We start from the raw sequence: 23,819 nt of genomic DNA, 5'->3' as shown, positions 1-23,819 counted from the left end.
TTGTCTTCAGTGAAATTAAAGCACACATTGGGAAACATAAAAATATCACGGTGAGCGAAACCGTGTTATTAATGCTTGGCTTTCCATCAATTTTGTCAAGAAAATGCCCAAGAGAACCCAAGAAGTTACTGGCAGTCACTCACTCGGCTGCAGCACATGCAGTTTCAGCAGAAGGCAGTAACCGCAGCTGGAGGTTCCTCGCTGAGAGGTGGAGAGCCTCGGTGGAGAAATGGTGACCTCTGCAGGTCCCTCGGTCCTCCTCGTCGCAAATGGTGGCTCAACGGCATGCAAGGTGTAGTTTTGGTTGCTTTCATCTCTGAGAAATTAAAATAAAGAAAATTAAACATCTGTTTGATGATGGCATTGCAACATAAAATAGGCTCGAAAACACGGGCACGTGTTAATTTAAGAAATAAATGTTCATCTCTGAGAAGGCAGAAAACAATACTTCAAAGGACAGAAACTTCAAAGCGCTCTGGAACTTCAAAGCGTTGCACCACCATTAATAAACACACAGGACATGTCTGTGAGGTAGAAAAAAATTTCCTTTTTTAATGCTTGTGTAAACAGGGCACTGAGATTAAGTGATTTGCCCAAGGACACAAGTAGCAAAACTGAGATTCCACGTACAAAATAACTGGCTCAAGCCTTCTTTCTCCGACCAGCGACAGCTGGGTTAAAATGGTGATTAGATGCTCCCTAACTGAAATCACTCAGCAGAGGCCAAAATGCAGACCTTCTCTATCAATAGCATCACCTGCCCTTTTCCAGGCCTGCTCTAAACTCTGTCATGTTGCTCTCAGCTGACACCCTCCCACAGAGTATACACAGATCTATCCAAATTAGGTCTTTTCTATGTAAATTTACATTTACACAGAGTCTTGCTTCTGTATTTAACAATGACATGAGAGCTTACGGTAAAGAATTTCAGTATATCTGTCAAGATAATCTGCTCACTACAGGCTTCTTGGCAACACTTAATTAAAATACCAGCAGCACACCTATGTTTCTCCGATGATCCCACCGAAGCTGAACCTGCCCTAGTTCCAGCCAGAAGTGTATCCTATGCCCTTCTGGAGGAAAGCGCAGAAGTTCCTCCACGTTTGCATGCTGATCTGCTCCATCTCCATGCTGCTGAACACAAAGATCCTAAAGTGCTATGTTACAAAGAAGACACAAGCAAAATCTATCATTTCCCTTTCTATTAAAAATAACTTAATAAGGAAAAGCCCTTGGATATGTTGAGCTAAAGATCCCAGCAAAAATGAAACTGACCTGTAAAGCATTTTCCAAGAAAAAAATCTCCTTATGCCCCTTAGACAACAGATATAAGTACAAGATAATAAGGAAGGCCCAAGATCTGCCTTAGTAATATTAAGTTTTGCCATTCTGATTTTTAATGAGGAGCTTCCTGGTGATCCTACACGTGTGTGGTCTCATGCACTTAATTAAAGGATGTGGAGATGTGGAACTTTAATATAGCTTCCTTCCCTAAAACATTTATATTTCAAATAAGTAGAGTTAATAAGTTCGAAAGATATAAACAGAACGCGTGCTTCAAATAGCCCATCATGAATATCTTTTCTTCTCAGCTGTTTGGGTTTTTATTCTTTTTTGAGGTCATTGCTGGAACAAAGACTTAATTCTGAAAGTACTTAAAACACTAATTAAAAAATAAAGGATTTTCAAGTGTAATTTCTGAAAATTAATCCATACAACCCGCTTCCAAAATTTTCTTGACAAACACGGTTCTTGTTTTAACAGAGAATTTCCTCATGTCACATGCATATAAAGAACTTTTTTAGAAAATATGCAAAATTATGTTTTGAAGCCTAGGATTTGCATCTAGTAACAAGTAATTTGCTGCATATTATTTTCCAAAAATAAAGTCTCCCAGTGGCTCTAAAAGAGACCTTGCATGCATATATTGTTCAAATGTTCCTCCTCAAGGCCAGTTAAGAGTACTGCACCCTGTAATTAGCACAGTTTAGTAGGACAATTTCTGTACTCAGCACATTAGGAAATTACTGCCATACTACTAGACTCTTAAAGAATATCACAATTTCTGTTTTTAATTTTTTCCGGAGTTTCAAATTTTTTGTGTGCTTTCTCTATTAACAATACTGCTTAGCACTCACGTGACATTTTCCATTGATAGAGCTCAAAACTTTCCTGTGAGGGAAATCAAGCATCGCTACCTCTGTTTTGCAGTGGAACAATGACAGTGAAGGCATAAAGATCCCATTCCAGCAACCTTTGAGTAAGGACTATTAATTTACTCAAGACAGATATATCTTCAGTACTTTGTTGAGTCAGGCCTGAAGATTAAATGATTTGCAGATCACAGACCGAGTTATTAGCAGTTTTGGGAGCACAATTCAGACCTCTGACTCCTTACAATAAACTCGAGTTTTCCATGTTAAGTGTTAACAATGATTAACTAAATGACAAAAGTTTTGCTGTTCTTGGTGTAGTGCCCTCCTTTGCATTTCAGAGGAATTATTGGGCTCTTAAACTGGCTGTCAAATTTGCTGACTTGGTAACTGGCTGGCTTTCAAAACATATATTAAAGTCTTGATTTTCCTGGCTATTTATTTAATAAATCTTTGTTTTTTTTTTAATATAGTAATTTTTGTAGTCTTACTTATAAAGTCAACTTCAAAAAAAAAAATCTTATCAGTCACATTGTACATACTATTAAAGAAAATACATGCAAAGGTAGCAGGACCCGATAGAAAGGGCGCTGAGCAAAGGAACAGATGGCAAAATTTCCCATTTGCTTAAATAAGGTCAAGCTGTCAGTTTTTCAACTCATTTTACTTCTTGCTCTTACAGAATCCTGTCATCTTAATTTCTCTCTCAATTGTTTTCCAAATATGCAGATGATTATTACTGTATTTACTTCTCTCCGTGAGGGATTTAAACACCAATAAGTTAAATTAATTACAGCTAGATTCAAAGGTCCTACACGCATACTGAGGACTATACATATTCACAGATTTGAAGCCTTACTTAATTATACTTTAAACGTTGTGTACTGAATCACACACCTTGATCCACCTCATGTAAAAGAATTATGTTCCAGGCAGGTTTTAAGAATGACAAGCTAAATAACCTTAAAGTCAAACACACCTCACAGACTGAAGTTGTAACTCATAATAGAAAGGCTGGAACGCTTTTTATAGCCAGCTGCCTTAGACAGCTTATTTTTATCTCCATCTTCATGTTTTCATTTCATTACATTATAGGGCTTTCACCTACATAGCTGGCAATGTGTACTCTTTCATTTAAGACAGTACAAAGTATGCAATCATAGCAACTGTAACTACGCTGCTGATTTTCTTTTGTCATGTCTAAAAGACTGGCCATTTCGGCACCTACAAAAAACAGCTTGGCCCAAAGGAACCTGATAAACCCAAACCTTGTATTAAAACACCAGCTTCACAGAAGCATTTTTTTCCTCCCTTATTTTACATTTAAAAGTCTGGAAGAAGTCTTCCCAGTGGAGTATCTTTATAAATCACCGATTTTTGTTTTGTTATTAAACGTCACTTGTTGCTAAGGAAGAACAGAGAAGATCAAAGGACTTCTAACAAAACTGGAAAACTAAAGGTGAGAGAGTTTTGCTTTCTTTCTCATTCTGTAAAGACTTATCACTGAACTACAACAACTGCTGGTTCATAGTTCTATAAAAAAGACTGCATGCAGTGATGTGATCCCACTTTGCTACTTCGTACTCAACTCCAAACGTCGAACAACAGCTCAGTTCTCTTTGCTTATCAACGTGACCATGCATTCAACCAGCCTGTTTACAAATCCATATGCAATTGAAGTCCTACGAATTAAAAGAGAGGAGCTAATAGAAGGCATAAATGACCCAGACCATCTGCTGAACTGGCTGATAGACAATGGTATTTTTTCCCCTGAAAAAAAGATGGTCATGAGTTTCTACAGGACACGAACAGAAAAGAACTCCCGAGTTTTAGACATACTGATTTCTCAAGGCGAACGAGCCTGCAGGCTCTTTTTTTATCCTTGTTTAAAGCAGGTGGAGCCAAAACTTTATAACGAGATGAGAAAATATGTCAGCGAAGTTAATGAAAGCATCAGAGATGCAAGAAGACAATTGGTAGGATACTTACTCGAAAAAGACAAGGTTTGGTTTGAAAATAGCAGTGAACGGCACCAGGTAAAAAAAGTGAGTCCTAAAAGAAAAAAGCAAGATTGGGCTATTAAGACCAGGAAAAAAGAAACCCAACTTTCAAGAGCAGCAAAACCTAGAAAAGGTCACTCTGATAGAGGCATCTTTGGTGCAGCTGCTAAGGGCTGTCTTTCTGAGTTAGAGAAAACACTGAAAGATAATGATATTAACGCACTAAACTCCTCAAGAGAAACCCTTCTGCATGTTGCAGCCACTAATGGACACCTAGCAATAATGGAATATTTGATCAGCAAAGGTGCTAAGCCAGATGTGAAGGACAAGAAAGGAAGAACACCACTGCACAGGGCTGCTGAGAAGGGCCACGGTGATGCGGTGAAAGTGCTTCTGCGGTGCGGCGCTTCCATGTACAGCTTGGATAAAGAAGGCAAGATGCCGCTTCATGTGGCCGCGCAGAACAGCCACGGTCACATACTGAAGGTGCTCCTGAGAGAAGAGGCAAGAAGCTACAGGAACCAGCACAACTTTTTGCACAGGGCAGCTCTTAAAGATGACAGCAGTCTGGTGAAAATGCTTTTAAAGAGTGGTGCCTCCATTGATGGGAAGGACGGACGAGGACAGACCGCTCTCAGTTACGCTCTTTCTTGTGGGTTTGAAAACACTGCAAAAGTACTGCTAGAGGCCGGAGCCAGGGTTGATTCCAGCATGGCTGAAAGAGCCTTCAACAGCAACCACCCATCCATCTTCAAAATGCTGCTAGAATATTCTAAAGACCTGCCATCTGACTTGATGGAGTCAACTCTTTTTAAAGCTGTACAGAAAAATCTGCATGGTGTTGTAGCGGCTTTAGCTGACCGAGGTACAGATGTGAACGCCTACAACAAAATGCAGTACACTCCTTTACTCCTGGCATGCGAAACAGGCAAGGCTGAGTCCGCACAAGTTCTAATCGAAAAGGGAGCAAACTTGGGAATAAAGACTCCTGCTTCAGACTCAGCTTTGCACTTGGCAGTTCAGGCCGGGGCTGCCCCCATCACAAATCTGCTCCTGCGCAAAGGGATGGAAGTTAACCTTACGAATCAGGCTGACGAAACCCCGCTCCATGTCGCTGCACTGCGTAATAAAGCAGCATTAGTTAGCCTGCTAGTCAATGCCGGGGCCAAAGTTAATGCTGTCACTAAAGAGCTGGTGACTCCTCTGCATGTTGCAAGTCAGAGAGGTAACACTGAAGTTGCCCAAGAGCTGTTGCACCACAAAGCCAGTGTTAATGCTAAGGATAGGCAGTCAAAATCACCTTTACATTATGCTTCTGAAAAAGGAGACAAAACAATGGTGGAGATGCTTCTGAATGCTAACGCTGACCCCAATGCACAAGACAAAGAGAAAAGGACCCCCCTGCACGCTGCAGCTGAGAGAGGACATCTCAGCGTCGTCAGAGTTCTGTTGGCTACAAAAGGAAGACTTGGGGTTAAGGACATGGATGGATGTACTCCAATGCACTATGCGGCCATCAAAGGAAACACAGAGATTGTAAAACTTCTTCTGACAACAGGGAAAAATAAGAATATTGATGACAGAAACATATGGAGAAAGACTGCACTGCATATTGCAGCAGAATATGGACACAGTGACTTGATAAATTTGTTACTGAGTTATGGGGCAGCCATCAATGCCTTAGACAACAGCAAGGACACTCCGTTGCATTGTGCTTGCAAGGCCGGTCATTTAAATGCTGTAAATTCCCTCATAAACTGGTCACAAGGAGAAAAAGCAAACCTACTAGCTGCTAACAGTCTCAAAAAGACCCCGCTGCAAGTAGCAGAATCTAACAGAACAGAAAATCAGGCCCAAATTGTCACACTTTTGAAAAAGAAAATGTTAATAACAAGATGAATATGTAAAGCAAATATTTTAAATGTAAATGCAGAATTATTCTTTAAAATAATTTGGATAGTGCTGTTGCCCAGTATGACTGAGAATTATGTTAGGACAGGCAGAATTAAGTCTGTAATCAAAAGAGGCCACAGAAAAAGCCAAAAGCCGTATCTTAAACATATCATCGGGCACGTTCAGATTTACTACAGCTACTTCTTCATGCTAATAAATCCTGTCACAAGGCTTGATATAATCCAACCAGGGGAGTGGTGGGGCCCCAAAACTTTGCGGCGAGAGTGTTGCTGTGTTCAGGGCACTACTGGGTGCTGCACTAATGTTCAATATTGGCCTGGCCCCTCTTTGCACGTGTGTTATACCCTATCTCGTGACTTTAACATAACCTGGGACTATAAAAAATCGATTTTCTGTCTTTCATTACAGCATTTAGTTTGTTTTTGTATTTTTGAGCAGAGAGAATGAAATCAACCTACCACATTTTCTGTTTACTAATTTCACTTTCAAACTGAGTCCAGCACAAAGATGTTCAGAATAAAAAGGCTGCAACAGAATTTATTCGTTCAAAGCAAAGTATTTGTATTGCCATCTTGGAACAGAAACATGTTCTTGAGTGTTCTGTGGTCATTTTCTTCACAGTGACAGTTGGCCTTTCACGCTTCCCTTCACTACGTGAACAGAAGCGCCATCACATGAAGGGCCAAATGCTCCTTGCAAAATGGAACACGTTTAAAAGCACGTGGAAATAAAACTGGGATTTTGATGGCCATGTTACAATGCTTTAAGGAGCACAACGCCCTTCTGCTGCCATCTCCCAGATGAGAGACCTCATTGCTCTCTACAGCTACCTGAAAGGAAGGTGTGGGGAGCTGGGAGTTGGCCTCTTCTCACAGGTAACCAGTCACAGGACTAGAGAGAATGGCCTCAAGTTGCACCAGGGGAGGTTCAGGTTGGAAATTTGGAGACATTTCACCTCAGAAAGAGCAGTCAGGCATTGGGACGGGTTGCCCAGGGAGGTGGTGGTGTCACCATCCCTGGGGGCGTTCAAGGGAAGGTTGGACATGGTGCTTAGGGACGTGGTTTAGTGGGTGACATTGGTGGCAGGGTGATGGTTGGACTAGATGATCTCGGAGGCCTTTTCCAACCTTAATGATTCTAGGATTATATGATTCTATGATTCTATTAACAAACGTGACCATGCGGCTGGAGGCAAAAGGCACCAATGCACCACAACAAGGCCCCTCGGCCAGCGTGTATCCCTTCGGGGCCAGGACTCAGGGCCGGGCAGCCCGCTTTCCCTCACGCAGGGACCTGCCCAGCCATCACCTCGGCCCCACGGCCTTCCAGCCCCACTCACCCCATCGCCATCTCCCCGCCTCCGCCCGGCTTCTCCTCAGGGCGCGGCTTCACCCCGGGAGCCGCGCGTGCGCCGCCGCCATGCTGCCCACCCCCTGCCCCGGTCCCTCTTCGCCTCGCGAGAGCGCGGGGTCGCCGTGATGGCGGCGGAGGAGCCGGAGGTGGATGTCGAGGGGGACCCGGCGGCTGTGCCCGGCGAGGGGGCTCCGGGGTGAGTGTAGGCGGTGCCCCGGGGGGAGGGCTTCGGGGGGCCGCGGCCGCCTGTGGCGGCGGGAGACAGAGCCGGGGGGCCGCTCGTCCGACCCCGTTCTTGGCCGGGCTCGGGGGTCGTGGGGTGCAGGAGGGGATTTGGGGTCCCCTGAGGGGTGTTCGTGGTGGTGGCACGGGGCTGTGGGGGGTCGGGGGTGGGCTTCGTTTTGGTGGCGGGGTAAGGGTGTAGGGCTCCTGTCCTGCAGGGCATTCAGACATCTCTGTGGAGACTTTGATAACAAGTGATTACATAAATTGGTAGGGAGGTTTTGTGCCGCATTAAGGTAGAAGGCAGTCCATCAGTGGTGGTCTTCTCAAAGTAAAAACCACTTATTTACAGAAAAATTGTAATCTGGATGAAGTCTGTAAGAGCACTAACCACCCTATTCGTTATGGTTCTATTAAACCTTATGTGCATATGTGCACTCCTCTAGAAGAAAACATTATTTTCATTATAAGGGGATGAGTGGAAAGATGGAGAAATGTTAAGTGGAGATAGCACAAATCAGTGGCGCTATTAAAAAACGTAGTTCTGTAATTGACCATAAAATCCTGGCATTGTTCATTTATGTGTAATTTGCAGATCCCTCCTGCTTGCAGTGTTTCTGGATGAGATTTTTTACTACTTGGGGTTTCAGTGGTATCTCATACACCTTAGAGGTGAGATGTTACTACTGAGAGCACTAATAAAGATGCTGAGGGGGTTATGCCATGTGTGATCATGGAATCATTGAGGCTGAAAGAGACCTCTAGGATCATCTGGTGCAACCTTTAACCTAGCGCTGCCCCTTATCCTTTGGATCTCATGGAGTATTATGAAAGAGTAACATTACACAATGGTCTGCAATGTATGGCTTTTAGCTTTAGTATCTCATTCTGCCATCTTCTGTTAATGATTCTGTTACTTAACTGTACATTTATTTTAACTCTGACAGCATTCATTTTGTTTGAATATATTTGTGTTGTTTTTGAACAGTTTTTGTTTTTTTTTTTCAGAGATCATGAAAATACAGCTTCAAGCTTGCTGCAGGACCACTATCTTGATTCATCTTGGAGAACTGATAACAGTCTTGTAAGCAATTCTAAAATGAACGCTACTTCTAGCAAGGTTATCACAGCTTCTGTTTTCTCTATTCTCTTACATGCTACATGTTCTTGTACATGCTCTTTTAGAAGCTATTATATATTGAATCTTGGTACTCAAATAACAGCATGACAGAATTCAAAGATTAAGAAATATTTGTATTATTTGCAGCCGTGGACATTGGACAGCAGCATTAGTGAAGAAAACAGGGCTGTCATTGAGAAAATGTTGCTGGAGGAAGAGTATCCTTTTCCTGACGTGCTTTTATGTTTTGTTTTTTTTCTGTGTGAGAACAGAAAACTTCTTGTTTCCAAAGGAAACGGACAAATTCGCGTTTCCTTGTGAATGTGACTGGAACGCTCTCACCTTGTAGGCAGATTACAGGAGTCAGAGAGGATCCCTTAATTAAATGATACAGCTACCCCTAGCTCACGCTGATGCTAAGTTGTTGGCTTCTTCACGGTCTATTGACAATACCTAAAAATAGTCACAGTTACATAGTTTACTGGTTGGAAACGTAATGTTCTTGGGTGCTCGCTTGAGAGGGAGGGAGGAAGAGACAGCTGGAAAGACATTGAGGTAGGGGCAGGGATGACTTAAATTACAGAATTTGTAGGCCTTACATAGGTAGCACAAGTTCTTCACTTGCACTGGTTCACTGTTTTGTTGTTTTTTTTTGGTCTTGTTACGTGTATACTTTGACAGCATGCAAGATGAAATGAGTGGAAGGAACAGCTTTATTTTTTTTTAAAGTTTTGGCTGAAATATTCTTATCATTAGTAGTGTTTCTGGCATAAGTTGACCTCAGCAATCAAGGGAGGTGATGGCAGTACTATTCATGGTCCAATTTATGTTCATGTTCTTTTTGTGATTGAGTGATACTCAGTAATAAAAGAAACAAGAAAATAAAGCAACAGAATGAATTATTGAGGATTAATTTGAAAACGGATAAGGTATAAGTACAAAGAAAAGTACTCAGTATGGTTTCTATGTCAAAAAAGAAAAATTCTGTTGTGGAAGCAGGATACCTAGTTTGCTCAAAGTAAAGTGAGCGTGTAGATTCAGAAATCAAATACCCCTTCCTTCTTTGTTACTACTAGGAGTATGTGAAATAGTGCATATTTCAGTTTTGAAAGCCGTATGTGCAGTTATTTCTACAACTGAATGATCGTGAGCCAGTGTAATTTATACGATTTTTAGAATTCTCACATGTACAGCTATTCCTTATGCTTTGAAAACGTTCTTAATAACAATTTCAGATATTATTTATCTAATAAATCACTTTCTGAGAAAATATGGCTCAATCAAAAGGAAGCAGAGAAAAGATCTATGAAAAGGTAAGTCGTGTTCTAGAAAAAAAACTCACATGAGAAACTAAAAGTCCTTCTACAATAAGGTTGCTTGCTGAGATATGCAATAGCATCACAATTACTAATTTTAATTTCATTCTGTTTTGTATTTGCAGTCCACATAAGAAAACTGGAAAGGTCATGTACGTACACTTTAATAAGAGTATTATTTATTTTATTTTTTTTATTACTTTTATACATTTTTACACTTTAATTGAGTTACATTTTTCAGTGTGGCTTCTGATTTGTTAAGATACAGTACACAAAAAATAGTTCCACAAGATTAAGTTGTCTGTACAAAATTATGTAAGGGATCTTTCAGCACACAGAAATGTGTGTAGTAAGAGGCCTGTAGTAAAATACGCACATACATACATACACATATATATATATATATATATATGTTTTGTAGCACAGTGGTCCTTATATTTAAAAAAAAAGTGTTGATTCAAGTTAGCTTTCTTGCCTGAACTTCTCTGTTTACTTGTTCTATGTACTCTGCATTATTAGTTACTGACAAATGTTGTGTTGTTTTGAATCTTCCTTTGTGTTAGAAAAATTGACATAATTCTCAATGTTCAGCCACATTCATGCTTAAAACAATACCCTGAGCTTTACAGGAGATGAGTATTAGTCCTCTTGTCAGGAGTTGTCTTCAGTTACTGAGACTTGAGAATGTTTTTAAGAAACCACTAACTTCGGTTTCCTTCTTGTTCTAGGGTGCGATCACCTACAAAATCAACTAGCTACTCAGTGAAGTGGACGTCAGAAGAAAAAGAACTGTTTGAACAAGGACTGGTATGTTTATGTTTATATGTAATATCTTGTTTACATGTCATTAATTTAACTTCAGTAGCAAAATAATAATAAGTAAGCTTGCTATATTTATCTGCTTCTGCTTTTGCACTTCTAATTTGTTAAAAATAATTGCCACCTACTAAGGGTGTAATGATAAATCAGATTTATACTGATGAATTGCCAAAAATGGTTCTGTTTGTTTACCAGATTTTGTTTGTGTGAGACTGATTACAATTTGAGATCACAAAGTATCTCAAACATGCAGCTTTATGAATTGTATAATCATATTGCTGTAGTTAATTGCATACTACATTCTGTAGTTAAAGCAAGTCAGCTAATAAAGTGAAATCTGTTAGCTAGTATTTCAAGATTTTTAGAGATGGTATGCTTGTACAGTGTTGAATGTAGTAGGGTTTGATTCAGCAAGTACAAATTTATTTCAGCAGGATTCCTCGAGTTAATAAGCAACACAATTTATAGCATGTCTGCATTGAGTGAAGAACAGCAATAATTCTTACTGCTGGATGTGCTTTTTTTCTTGGTAAAATATGACTAGTGAGATTCTTGAGTTTAGTTGTACTGTTTGTGTGTTTGTAATGAATGATTGAGTTTTTAAATCCTTCTTGGACATAAAGTGCAATGTCCGTAACATCAGAGGCTGGCTAACTTCAATGTGCTCTGTACTAGGTGAAGTTTGGTCGCCGGTGGACAAAAATTGCCAAGTTGATTGGAAGTCGTACTGTTCTACAAGTAAAGAGCTATGCTAGGCAGTACTTTAAGAACAAGGTAAGCAGTATCTCGAGTATGTTGTTGTATGTGTAGTTTGGTTTTCATCTGTCTTTTTCAGGATACTGCTGTCAAAGTACCTAGTCTATTTCTTTTCATATTCAGAAAAGTAGAACATGCTTCTTTGCAGATTTAAATATGAAATTAGACAGGACTTCAAATTCCCAGAAAGACTTCAATATTTTTATTGCTGGTATAACTAAACAATGTGCAGTTAACTAAGTTCTCATGATGTTGATTTTTAGTCTGAAAATACTTGTTTTCTACACTATAGCTTTACTGTATGAACTAAAATGAACTACACGTTCATTGTAGTTTTAGCTTTAGTTGCATTTGAAACTTTAGGGGCTTTTAAGAAGGAATTACTATTGTCTGTTTTTGAACTAAAGTAAATGCTAGTAGACTTTGACTAGTATACCTATAATGCTGTGTAAAAGTTGATTGCAATGGATTAAAATGTGTTAGAAAGTAAAATTTCAATTTTACAGGCAGAGGGGATTGTTTTGTTGTTTTTTTTCCTCCTAAAAGTATTTTGTACTTTTCTAAGGCAAAAAATGATGAATCTGAAAAAGAAGAGCAAAATCAGTGTGGTAGCAGTCTTCCTTCTGAAGATGGGATAAGGGTAGAAGCATGGTCATCTGGAAACTTGAGAGGCCGTGCAGACCCTAATCTGAATGCAGTGAAAATTGAAAAGCTGTCAGATGATGAAGAAGTAGACATAACCGATGACATGGATGAACTATTTCCTCCTACGTTCCAGCAAGATGCTGGAAAACCTGAATTATCTGTGATTTCAAGAAGCCCAGTTGAAGAAACGAAAGGAATGGAACACGTTTTTCTATCTGTTGGACATGGTTCTGCTATTTCTTTACCTAAAGAAGATTCTCAGCATACCAAACAGGACACAGCGGATGTGTTACTATTTCGAGGTGTCGCAGCAACATGTTCTCAGCACATGAACGGTGATAAATCTGTGAATTTAGATTACCAGCAATGCAATAATTTTATTGAGAAAGTTGAACAAGGTAGAACAGGAACATCTCATGGGTCTAGACAAGTTGCTGATAAAGAGCGTAATGAGGAGCAGAGAGACCTTGCTGATAATGGATTGCTTTTTCATTCTCCCTGCCAAGTGGATGAAGATCATCAAGAGGAAGCAGAGGAGCTTAAGCCACCTGATCAAGAAGTGGAGATTGATAGAAGCATCATCCTGGAAGAAGAAAAACAAGCTATTCCTGAATTTTTTGAAGGGCGTCAGGCTAAAACACCAGAGCGTTACTTGAAAATTAGGAATTATATTTTGGATCAATGGTAAGATGCGTTAATTTTGCTTTCTGAAATAAGGGATTCAAATCATAGAATCATACAATAGTTTGGTCTGGAAGGTACCTTAAAGATCATCTAATTGCAACTGGTTGGAATGTCACTTGTGTCCTCCTTGGTTGTAGCTAAAGCAGTACTTAATCCCAATAGCTTGCTTCTGAAAATAATATGATTATTTATATGGTAGCATTCTAAAGATTACCAGTGAACAGCCCTGATTATTAATGCTTCTTTTAACTCCTCCTTTTGTTTTTTTGTGGCATTCTGGAAGCTAGGCAATGGAAATATTTCGAAGCGTTACAAAAATAAGCATTTTGTTCTGGTATAGTAGTTAGTCTGGCTACCATTTTGGCAATGCTTGTTTTCCTTTCAGTTTTTGTCATCCAATATATAAGAAAGCATATATGGCTTTAATGTTTCTTCAAAATATCTGATTAAACTTGTTCCATAATGGCGTGTAGCAATGCCTTCATAGAAGGGCAGCTAAAAGGAAGTCTGCACTGTAGAAAAGATTCTTGATCAAAAAAACTTCAAATTAAGAATCAATTTGGAGTAGTGCTTGTACATTTGAATATTTTATGTTCCATCTGCAAAGAATCAGTTTAAGGAACCTTAATGATCTGTGGTAGCAGGCTAAGCATAGCTTGTTACAGTTTTGGTTTACGTGCTTGTTGGCTGGGTTAGCTTGCTTTTTAGTAGAAAGAATTACCAAGTCTAACTGGGTTCTCGTTGAGTGGCCTTAGTATATTAACAGCTTATTCTAATTTAAATTTGTTTTGTGAAACTTGTGTTTTTGCTGCAATTGCTCTGCATGGTGTGTGCATCAGGGAAAAAAACATTTCGGTGTCTCATCTTAACCTCAGAGAAGTCACACAAGTTGCCCCCTTCAATGGTTTGTTTTGTGATTTGATGATGTGTTCTGCTTTATTTTAGGGAGAGATGTAAACCCAAATACCTGAACAAGACCTCTGTGCGTCCGGGCCTTAAGAACTGCGGTGATGTTAACTGTATTGGACGGATCCACACATACTTGGAATTAATAGGAGCAATTAACTTCGGCTGTGGTAAAAAAATATATATATATATATATATTTTTTTTTATTGGAATTGATTCAAAACTTAAATTTTAATTGGTGCATCCTGAGAGCATCTATTGTTGGGTGTCAGCTTTCCTATTAAAATGAATGTTTTCATGGGAAGGGTGAACGTGAAGGTTGGTAGATAAGTCTTCAAAAGAAAGTCAAAGTTCACTTCATTGAAGCACAGATGACTGCACTTAAGCAGAACCAAGTGTACACGTGGATAGTCTTCTAACTTCTCTGCTCCCTGTACTTTAAAAGTCTTAAATAGTTGTTTATTTAGGTTCTGTAGCAGAGAATCTTAGTACTTCATTTAGCATGAAGTCCTAAGACATACTGCACCTGAAATTTTGCCTTCCTTCCCCCGAAAATAGCATTAGAGCTACTGTTTCCTTTCCCTGCTTTCCCATATTGAATTATAGGTATTTCCTAAATAAAACAATGTCTTTGCCCTCAACTACTTCTGACAAGAATCAAATACTAGAATTGACAGAGTAAAAGTATGTATACACCTAAAAGTTACTGTCATTAGTACTCTGAGAGGCTCTATATTGGGTTGATTTTGGTCCTGAGCTGAAGGACACCTAGGAAGAGAGGAATGACCTACAATAAATTTTGTCTGAAGTAGAAGTTACTAGAAATTAATTAACAGGAAGGAAGGAGGTTTTCTGTCTTAAAAATTCTTTGGTAGTGAGAGAAGACTACAATCATTCAGTAATATGACCATCAGGAGATGTCATTTCAGTGTGTTGGGTTCTTCTTTATGGCATTTGCTTATCGCTTCATACTTTACTGAAGTACAGCATGTATCTGTTTATCTGTTCTGTAGAACAGGCTGTCTATAACAGGCCCCAACCAGCTGATAAAACACGCTCCAAAGAAGGCAAAGACACAGTGGAAGCATACCAGCTTGCTCAGCGTTTGCAGTCCATGGTACGTTTTTGGGGGTGGGGGAGAAGAAGGTGGGGGGAAAAAAAAACACTTAACGTGTAAGTTTTTTCAGTTTTTATTTTCAAGTCAGGGCATCTCAGGAAACTTCTTTTGTTCGGTTTGCTGTTTCCTTAGGATGCTGTGCAATTCAAGTGTTAGTCTTAAGTAAGTCCTAAGTTAGTCTGAAGTTTTGCTTTCTGACAGGTATCTGTCCTAATTTCTCTTTTCTTGCATAAAGATAAGTACCTGAACAGAAATCAAAGATTATGTTTCAGTCTTTTCCACGTAGCCCCAGCCACTTCTTTCCATCTCTCCATGATTTATTAGCCTAAATTAGCCAGAAAACAGTGGAGTTTATTGGTAGCGTGTGATTAAGTTGCTTGTGTTTTAATCATTAAGTATACTGTGTATATGATATTACTTCCTGCGTGCATAAGGCTCTCAGTTAAGCACAGTAGTAACTCATTCGTAATTACGTGAGTTACAAATGTTTGCCAGATTTAATTTTCATATTTGCATTTAATGTAGCATTTTTAAGTACTTCATAGCAGAGTAAATCAGTTGATGAGAAGAAAACTAAATCAATCTCACTTAAAAAAAAATTAATATAAAGAACAGTAGCATACACTAGACATAAACATACTGGTTTATAGCTTTGTGTTGTCTGTGCTGTAATTTGCAGTTGGATAATAATGTGCTGTTGATGTTCCGTGGAGTGTCATCCAGGTGTTTTTCTTTACAGCCTTAAAAACTGAAAACTTCACTGGTGATATTTCATGGCACATTGTAAGCTACTTAATTCTGCAGAACTCCAGGGGTGTTTTTTCTTTTCTGGAAATATGTCATAGTGTTATTAAAACTCATGCAGCAGTAACCTTTTGGATTATGTTGTTATGATTGATTAAATGAAGCAAATGCAGTTTTTTCAGAAGTTTGATCTTTCACTCACGTTGATTTGCTTGCTGCAGCGTACAAGAAGACGGCGAGTGCGAGACCCTTGGGGAAACTGGTGTGATGCTAAGGATTTGGAAGGACAGACATTTGAGGTAACTCATGTTTTAAACTCTATTTACAGAAGTAATTCTTGCTAATGGCTAGCAGGTGGTGTTGCATCAGATATTGCACAACCATTTTCCTCTTATAGGTATTTAAATTATTGGTTCTGCAACAGCAAAACTAAAAATAATGTAGCAGTTGTTACATCTGCTGATAAATACAACTGTACTTTGGTGTTTACAAAGGTATTCATGTTGTGAGTGTGTATGGACCTACATAATTTTATGCCTGTAAAGCTCTTTGCCTTGTTTTGTAGGAGACTTCATGACCCTTTATTTTCAGTTATAGAAAAATTGGTTTTGCTTCATGTTAAATAAAACCTTTGCATGGTGGAGGATAGTGTAAGTCAATGCTAAGGTTAAAATATTAAGTCATCAAGGATCAGAAAAATCTGAAATGAATTTCTGTGCTGATTCCTTTTGCTTATAACTTAAAATAAATCAGTCTTATTTCATTACAAAGTTCAGTTTTATTTGAGTCAGAATTACCACGAATCTGGCAGGAAAATATTGGTTCACCTTTTCCTTTAAAAAAAAAAAAACTGATTCTTTTTTTTTTCTTATTCTGGATATTTAAAAGCTAAATGAGATGACTTTCTACTGTTATTTAAAAAAAATAAAACCACAGAAAACCACCACATACTACAGTTTCATAGTTTACCTTTCTTCATAGCTTTACTTTCTGCAAAATACAGCTCTGGGTTGAAAGAAAAATTTGAAAACATGAATCCCTGAAAAGGTGGCATGATAAACTTTCCTCCTTAATTACCAGATTTGCATTTATGTATAGTTTGGGATTAGGTTGTGATTTTTTTTTTTTTCATTTGGTTGCCTTCAGAAATGTAAGAATTCTCTCTTCAGTCTTGCAGACTAGGTCTCTAATTATCGTTACTTTCATGCTGTTTGATTCTGCTGTGGCTGTTGCCTTCTGTCTTGAGTAGTCCTGTAACACAACAATTGGTAGCATATCAAGAGGACACTGATAGCAAGAATTCGTTTTGGCCTTGTCTTAGAATCACTACTGAAAGAGCACATAAGACATTGACAGATTAATTTATTTTTCTTAGCATCTATCTGCTGAAGAATTAGCAAGAAGAAGAGAAGAAGAAAAACTTAAACCTGCAAAATCTTCTAAAGGTTCAAGACAAATAAAAAGGTATTTAAAGTACGTAATGTTCAAATGTAGATCCAGAAATAAAACAACTGGCTTGCGTGGTGTCAGGCTGGAACAAATAACATGTATGCATGTCAAATGTTTAATACAGAAATTCACAAGTGTGGGTGGTGAGGTTTCTATACTTGGTGGAAGCCATCCTAACATGGGATGAACAAATCCAGTGAAGAAGACATTCTTCCTACACTAGGAGACAGTGGGAAACTTGGAAAGTTTCCTGACTGTCCTACATCTTTAGAGAAATTTTCTTTCATTTTATAGTTCCTTTGATCCCTTTCAGCTGATACCATGCTGTTTATTCACTGAAGAAAAACAGGTATGTATCTATGAGTGAATAGTTGAGAATGCTTTGTTTAGTTGTATTACTTTTCTTATACTCATTATTGTGTTTATCATTTCAGGAACCTTTTCAGGTGAAAGTGTCTTCAGAAGCACTTTTAATAATGGATTTGGTGAGGATGAAGTTTTATCTTTCAGAAAGCTATGATGCATGTGTGTGGTTTTTAGTTTTGTTTTATTTTTAATGGGCAACATAACCTAAATGCTGTGCTGCTAAATCTTTTTAACTTCTTTCCGTTCAGACCTAGAGGTGACAGTCCAGTATTAAAGCCCCAAAAGATTAATGCATTTTCTGTATTGTGCTCAGTTTTTCTAGAAGGTAAATGGTTGTGCACTGATAGGTGTGTTAGTACTTTAATCATAATTTACTAAAAACTATTGTCTAAAACAGTTTGACATTTTGAAAACTTCTGGGTTTGTTTTCTGCTACTCTGGGTGTTTATAGGACGACTTGTCTTTTAATATCAACACATTGCACCAAAGTTTTTTGCAGTTGTTGAGCACATCACAGCATTATTCAGGCTTTGGTGTTTGAAGCTAGCTCGCTTTATATATGGAAGCATAATAAAGATATGCAGTATCCATGCAAGTGTATAACAAACAGATGTAATCTTTCCTGTTTATTTCAAATTGAAGCGCTGGCTATTTTAGAGTCTTTATCTGTCCTAAGTTTTCCTTCTAAATGTCATTGAGAAATTACTGAATTGCAACTGTGAAAGCCAGTGCATTCTATCATGTGCAAATCAAAGTTAGGAGAAATTATACAACTTTAATAATTGTTTAATATCATTTTAGCACTCTCATGTGTCTATGGCAGAAGTAATAGGGTTGCTAGGTGGAAGATACTCTGAAGCTGATAAAATTGTAGAGGTAAGTGTTTATCTTTTCTCCATTTTCTCTATGACGTTAAAACTGTTTTGGTAATATATTTATTAATTTCGTAGAAACATAGACTCATAGAGTGGTTTGGTTTGGAGATTATCTAATTCCAACCCCCCTGCCATGGGCAGGGACACCTTCCACTAGACCGGGTTGCTCAAAGCCTAAGGGCAACTACTTTAAGTATATTAAAATTGTCCTTCATCGCTATAATCTTCAAACGTTATTTATGCTTCTGTTCAAACGTTGGCTTGTCAGCTCTTTCATGAGGAAGATCTGGTACGGACTCTTAAAATTCCTTAAATGAATTTTATTTAACTGATTAAGATTTCTTGCATTTATCCATCTGGAGACTTTTTTAACAGGTTTGTGCAGCGGAGCCGTGCAATAGTCTCAGCACAGGACTGCAGTGTGAGATGGATCCGGTATCGCAAACACAAGCCTCAGAAACACTTGCTGCCAGAGGATACAGTGTTATAGGGTGGTACCATTCCCACCCGGCGTTTGACCCCAACCCTTCTATACGAGATATTGACACTCAAGCTAAATATCAGGTACTTACTGGTCTGTACATTAATAATAAATAAATAACCAAAAAAAGCTAACAACTCTAAAGCCCCTCTGGTATTTACAACTTTAATGCACATTGCTGCACTCATGCATATTAAAACTGTGTTCATAAATTGGTTTGTAGCTCTGCAGGGCATGCTAACATAAAGGTGGTTTAAATGAAGTTGAACAAGTGTGAATGTTTGCCAGATTTTCCAGTGTTTTCTGACTTGTCTATTCTATTTTGTAAAATTTCAGAACGGTGTTGTGAAAAAGACTTTCTTATCTGTGTCGTTTGTTTGTTTGCTCTAGAGTTATTTCTCCAGGGGTGGTGCCATGTTCATTGGAATGATTATAAGTCCTTATAACCGAAATAATCCTCTTCCATACTCTCAAATGACTTGTTTAGTAATTAGCGATGAGATCAGTTCTGATGGCTTCTACCGTAAGTACTGATAGTTTACCCATTGTTTTAATTTTCCTTTTTCGTTTGGATACTAAGGGAAAAACGTTGTGTATTCTTGAACTGGAGCTTGAGAAACAGGTATATATGTGGTGCTAAGGGAGGATTTCTACTGTACAAAACCAAAACTTTCACCTAAAGAGTAATCCTGCAATCCCTTGATGTTGGGACAAAAATTTACAGCTATAAATGAATTGTTTTTCCTGTATACTATCATAGTACTACCCACAATCTGGTAAGGAAATAGAGGCTGGGGCAAGGGTCACTATTACTTATGTACAGCATCCTATGAATAGCTGAGAAACTGTTTCACGTGTATTGCTAAGTCTTGTAAAGCAGCATAGTTTCTAATCCTTTGATAGAGGACACAGAAGTATTATAGCAAAGACTCGGCTGCTATAGTGACAAAGAATTTTTACTCCACTAATTTAATATACAGAGCGTTAAAAAGTCAAACTTGCCAGCTGTCCACAAAAAAGCAGATATGAAAGACAAATTGTCAAGCGGATCCTAGAAATGGTGTGCTAGCATGACTCCCAACCTAAGATATAAGGTATAAGTTGTTGCTTAAAAATATCATTGGCATTTCATGAAAACAGAATGTCTTTCTTGAATAGTTAAGAACACATCATATAAGATGTATGGAATTTCAAGTGTTGATCAGATACTCGTTCCCTGACATTAATCTGTGGATAATTCCCAGGATAACAGTTTATGGCTGTAGTCTCTGCCTCTTCTCTGTCCTCCCTTCCCCTGTTTTAAGTCCTGATTTTTGTATCCAAGCACGAAAGATTCCGATATTTTTGGCAAGGCAGTAGAAGAGGTCATGTGACCTGAAATTCCTCCTCTTTTTTTCCTGCGGAAGTAAGCAGAACAGACAATGGAGACTTGCTTCGTAGCTGTAGGGGAAGTGAAGTGGTGACCACATCTGTGCAATAATTCTTAAACTACAAAAAATAAAAGTGGTACTAAATTATAAAAAAGAAAAAAACTTGATTAATTTTGCTGTTTTTTCTGTTACGCTGTGGATTTCTGTGTGCTTCTTTATGGCACGAGGAATTGCAGAGGATATGGAGGAGAGCAGACTTGTTGCCTACTCCCACCAAAATTAAATTTGCAATGAAAGATGTCATACTTCTACTTCAGCCTCCTTAATGTTGGCAAGTAACGGGGCTTATAAATAACACATATTATCTATAGGAACATAAATAGTGAATGTTCATGTTCAATTGATTACAGGCCTGCCCTACAAATTTGAAGTACAGCAGATGTCGGAGGAACCTCAGTGGGAATTAATATTTGAAAAAACAAGATGGATAATTGAAAAATACAAATTCTGTCACAGGTATACATCTGTTTAAATTACGAAGATAGTCAGTTTAGAATTTCTGCATATTTATTAGTGGTGTTTCAATGAAGATATAAGTCTGCTTTCTACCCTTCTACTACTTCCTTTTCCTCTTTCAACAGCAGTGTCCCCATGGATAAAATTTTTCATAGAGATTCTGACCTGACTTGTTTGCAGAAAGTAAGTTTTTGCTTCTTTGAATTTTCAATTGCAACGTTTTGTAATTTTAAATACTGTTTAAAATACAAATCTGTTTGGTATCACGAGGTGTCACATTTTTAAAAATCAGAGATGTAGACTAATAGCTATAAATTGGTTTTAAAGAACTTAATTTACAAAGTAATACACGCCTTGCGCAAAAGAGACTGTTTTAATCCTTTTTTGTCATAGCCATTTATTGAGCACTGATCACAAAGTAAGATCTTTAAGTATTGCCCCTCTTCATACAATTGGTTATAACTCATTGCTACAATGATTGGGTATGGCTCTTTTCCAATTGTGTGTGGGGGGGGGGAGGGAAGAAGAAAGGGGAAGAAAAGGGGAAAAAACAATACCTATGAAATATTCATCAGCTAGAAGGAAACGAAAAATCAGGAATAACAATAATTTTAAAATTTCCTTTTCTCTTGACTAGCTTTTGGAGTGCATGAGGAAGACTTTAGACAAGGTAACAAACTGCTTCATTGCTGAAGAGTTCTTGACTCAAATAGAAAACTTATTCCTCTCCACATACAAGAGTGAAGAAAAGAGTAATGCTGAAGAAAGTAAGAATGAATGTTCAAATGAATTGCCAATGTGACGGCTTAAACAAAACAGAACTGGACTTTTCTTTTTTTCTTACTTTCCATTTTCTTTTCCTCCTGGCCCCAATTACGTCAACTTTCAAAATTATTACCATTTTAATAGTAACAGTCAAAGAATCCCATGTCTTTTTATTGTTATGGCTCAAAGATACCTTGAAAAACTAATGAGTGTGATCTGACTACATGAAGAACATTTAGCAGTTCGCAAAAACCAAGTATCACAGGGTTAGTTAATTACCACAGTCTGCCATTTGAGAAGGAGTTCTTGACTACTGTGATTCAGTCTTCATGGAGAGTGTATCCTGTCTTCTCTCAGGTCTTTCAGTTTTGGACTTTTCTTTTTTTTTAATTATATTTTAATCTGCAGGTACGCATCTGATGCTCAGTGAATTTGCTCCTTAATGCTTTAGAATTTCTAAGTTTGAATGAATTCACAGAAGAGAAATTGACCACTTCACTTGAATGAAAGATTGTTAGTTCACTCATTTTAAATTTTCCTGGTATCTGAAATTTTCTTCAGTTTTGCTTTACTGTATCATCCGTTGTCATCCCCCCAGTGATCCCTGTTGTCAAGTAGCTTTTTGGCATATTCTTTGCCACCTTGCATCCATATTTGTGGGGGAAGGGCTGGCAAGTTTTTGACTTCTCATTACTAATTGTGCTCATTTCCAGTGGAAATGGTAACACCTGTTTATTACAGGTTACAGTCTCTGATCTTCCATTCTACGGGAAGATACCTTGTTCTGTTAGATCACTGTGATTTGTCCACTTCTAATTGCCACTGTTTCCTGTGGAAACGAGCTCCTCATTGATGGCGAGCTTAGTGCAACAAACAGAAAAGTATTTGTCTTTTTGAAGGAGGGAAAAAAATAAACCAAGAACAACAAAACAAATTCCTACAACTTTTTAATTTAGTTCTCTGCAATGTGCAGGTCAACAAGAAAACGTACTGGTTTTATCAGTTCTTCAATTATGATCTCATATAAGTGTAAATTCAGAAATTAGTCATAAACAGATTGATCTTCATTTGAGAATTTTTCTTGATTGTAATTTGCATGAGCTCTGTGAGCAGGTTCCATGAGCTATATCACTGAATCTTCACAGAAAAATGTGTTTTACGTTTTGTTCTCTAAATCTCTAAGAGGAAATGTGACTTGTATACAGTTACTACTATTTACAGAGATTTATCTTGGACAACGTTTCTTGGGTATGTCTGAAATATATTTGAAAACGTGAAGCAGGCAAGAACTTGAGTTTATACCTAGAGGGTATAAACTTGAGTTTATCCTAGAGGGGATGAAAATAGGCTTGATTCTTATTTGAAAAATATAGATATATGTATATGTATCTACTTCGATATATATAAGTAGAATTTTAAGATTTTATATGTTTAAATCTTTAACTTCGTCTTTTCATTTGTATAAATAGAGTTTGAAGAGCTTTAAAATTGTAGAGTTGCATCCTAACGAGGGAACTCCTTTGCAGAAGTTGAAATTATTTTTTTAATCATGCCTCATGTTAGTCTCCTGTTTCTAAATGGAATTGCAGAACATGATCATATTAAAATATGAGCACTTGATGGTTCTCTCAATGCAGATTCAAGAGCTATGGTCTTAAAAATATTGGTGAATGTTCTACTTTCTGTTCTCTGTCTATCTGCTTATGCACAGTTTTAGGTCCCGCTTCTGTGTATAATTTACAAGCTTTGTGCATCCATCTATTTAAGGCATGTTGGCTCTGCCTGTGTATATTCTAAAGCATCATCTTTGAGACTTCCTAATGAAAAATACCGCATGGCTTTCTGTATTTCTCATTTAGACTGCGCTCTTGTCGACAAAGCATTCCATTCCCACTTAGTTTTGGAGCGTTCTACAGTATTAAGGTATTCTGTTGCAGTTTTGCATAGGGTACTGTAGAAAAATCACACAGTATTTATGTACTAAAAGCTGTAATTAGTTCCGATTTGTAGAAAGAGAAATTTAAACCTCATGTGTAACAGCAGTATGAAGTAGATAATGTTCTTTGTCCGTGTATGGTATATTTCCAACCATTTCAGGATGTTACTACTGTTTGGTAACACTGACATCCGATGTGCCAGCTGCTTTTCTGTTTACTAATTAAAGTGAGTTAAAGTACTGCAGTTGTATTAATTGGAGTTAAGTCATGAAAAGTCAGAAAAATCAAGTAAAACATATTTCTGAAGCAG

The 23,819-nt window shown here is 38.0% G+C and overlaps 1 protein-coding gene and 1 long non-coding RNA gene across 5 annotated transcripts in view; one reads left to right on the top strand and one right to left on the bottom strand.

The window, feature by feature from the left end:
* LOC121074008 overlaps positions 1–7,513 on the bottom strand; it is a 22,947-nt gene extending 15,434 nt beyond the window's left edge. Inside the window, exons 1-2 of the long non-coding RNA XR_005822052.1 lie at positions 7,407–7,513; positions 144–316 (exon numbers count right to left, since the gene is read on the bottom strand). This is a non-coding gene — a long non-coding RNA (uncharacterized LOC121074008). The remainder of the gene's footprint in view (positions 1–143; positions 317–7,406) is intronic.
* On the top strand, positions 239–23,819 carry MYSM1 (Myb like, SWIRM and MPN domains 1). 4 transcript variants are annotated; one of them, XM_040565647.1, is made up of 21 exons: positions 239–316; positions 7,407–7,616; positions 8,651–8,726; positions 8,910–8,980; positions 9,998–10,075; positions 10,204–10,230; positions 10,807–10,885; positions 11,573–11,671; positions 12,219–12,982; positions 13,928–14,058; positions 14,903–15,006; positions 15,972–16,049; positions 17,126–17,214; positions 17,494–17,548; positions 17,634–17,684; positions 18,367–18,441; positions 18,816–19,004; positions 19,312–19,444; positions 20,702–20,807; positions 20,936–20,990; positions 21,445–23,819. In XM_040565647.1, the coding sequence occupies exons 1-21, from the start codon at positions 270–272 to the stop codon at positions 21,607–21,609; spliced, it is 2,682 nt and encodes an 893-aa protein (XP_040421581.1). In that variant the 5' UTR covers positions 239–269; the 3' UTR covers positions 21,610–23,819. The 4 variants fall into 4 exon arrangements, with proteins under 4 accessions (XP_040421581.1, XP_040421579.1, XP_040421583.1 ...); XM_040565645.1 differs by having other exon boundaries at positions 20,933–20,990; XM_040565648.1 differs by lacking the exon at positions 239–316 and having other exon boundaries at positions 7,283–7,616; positions 20,933–20,990.

This window comes from Cygnus olor, chromosome 8 (assembly GCF_009769625.2).
Source record: "Cygnus olor isolate bCygOlo1 chromosome 8, bCygOlo1.pri.v2, whole genome shotgun sequence".
NCBI classification, from domain to species: domain Eukaryota; kingdom Metazoa; phylum Chordata; class Aves; order Anseriformes; family Anatidae; genus Cygnus; species Cygnus olor.
This window is presented reverse-complemented; position numbering and strand designations above follow the sequence as displayed.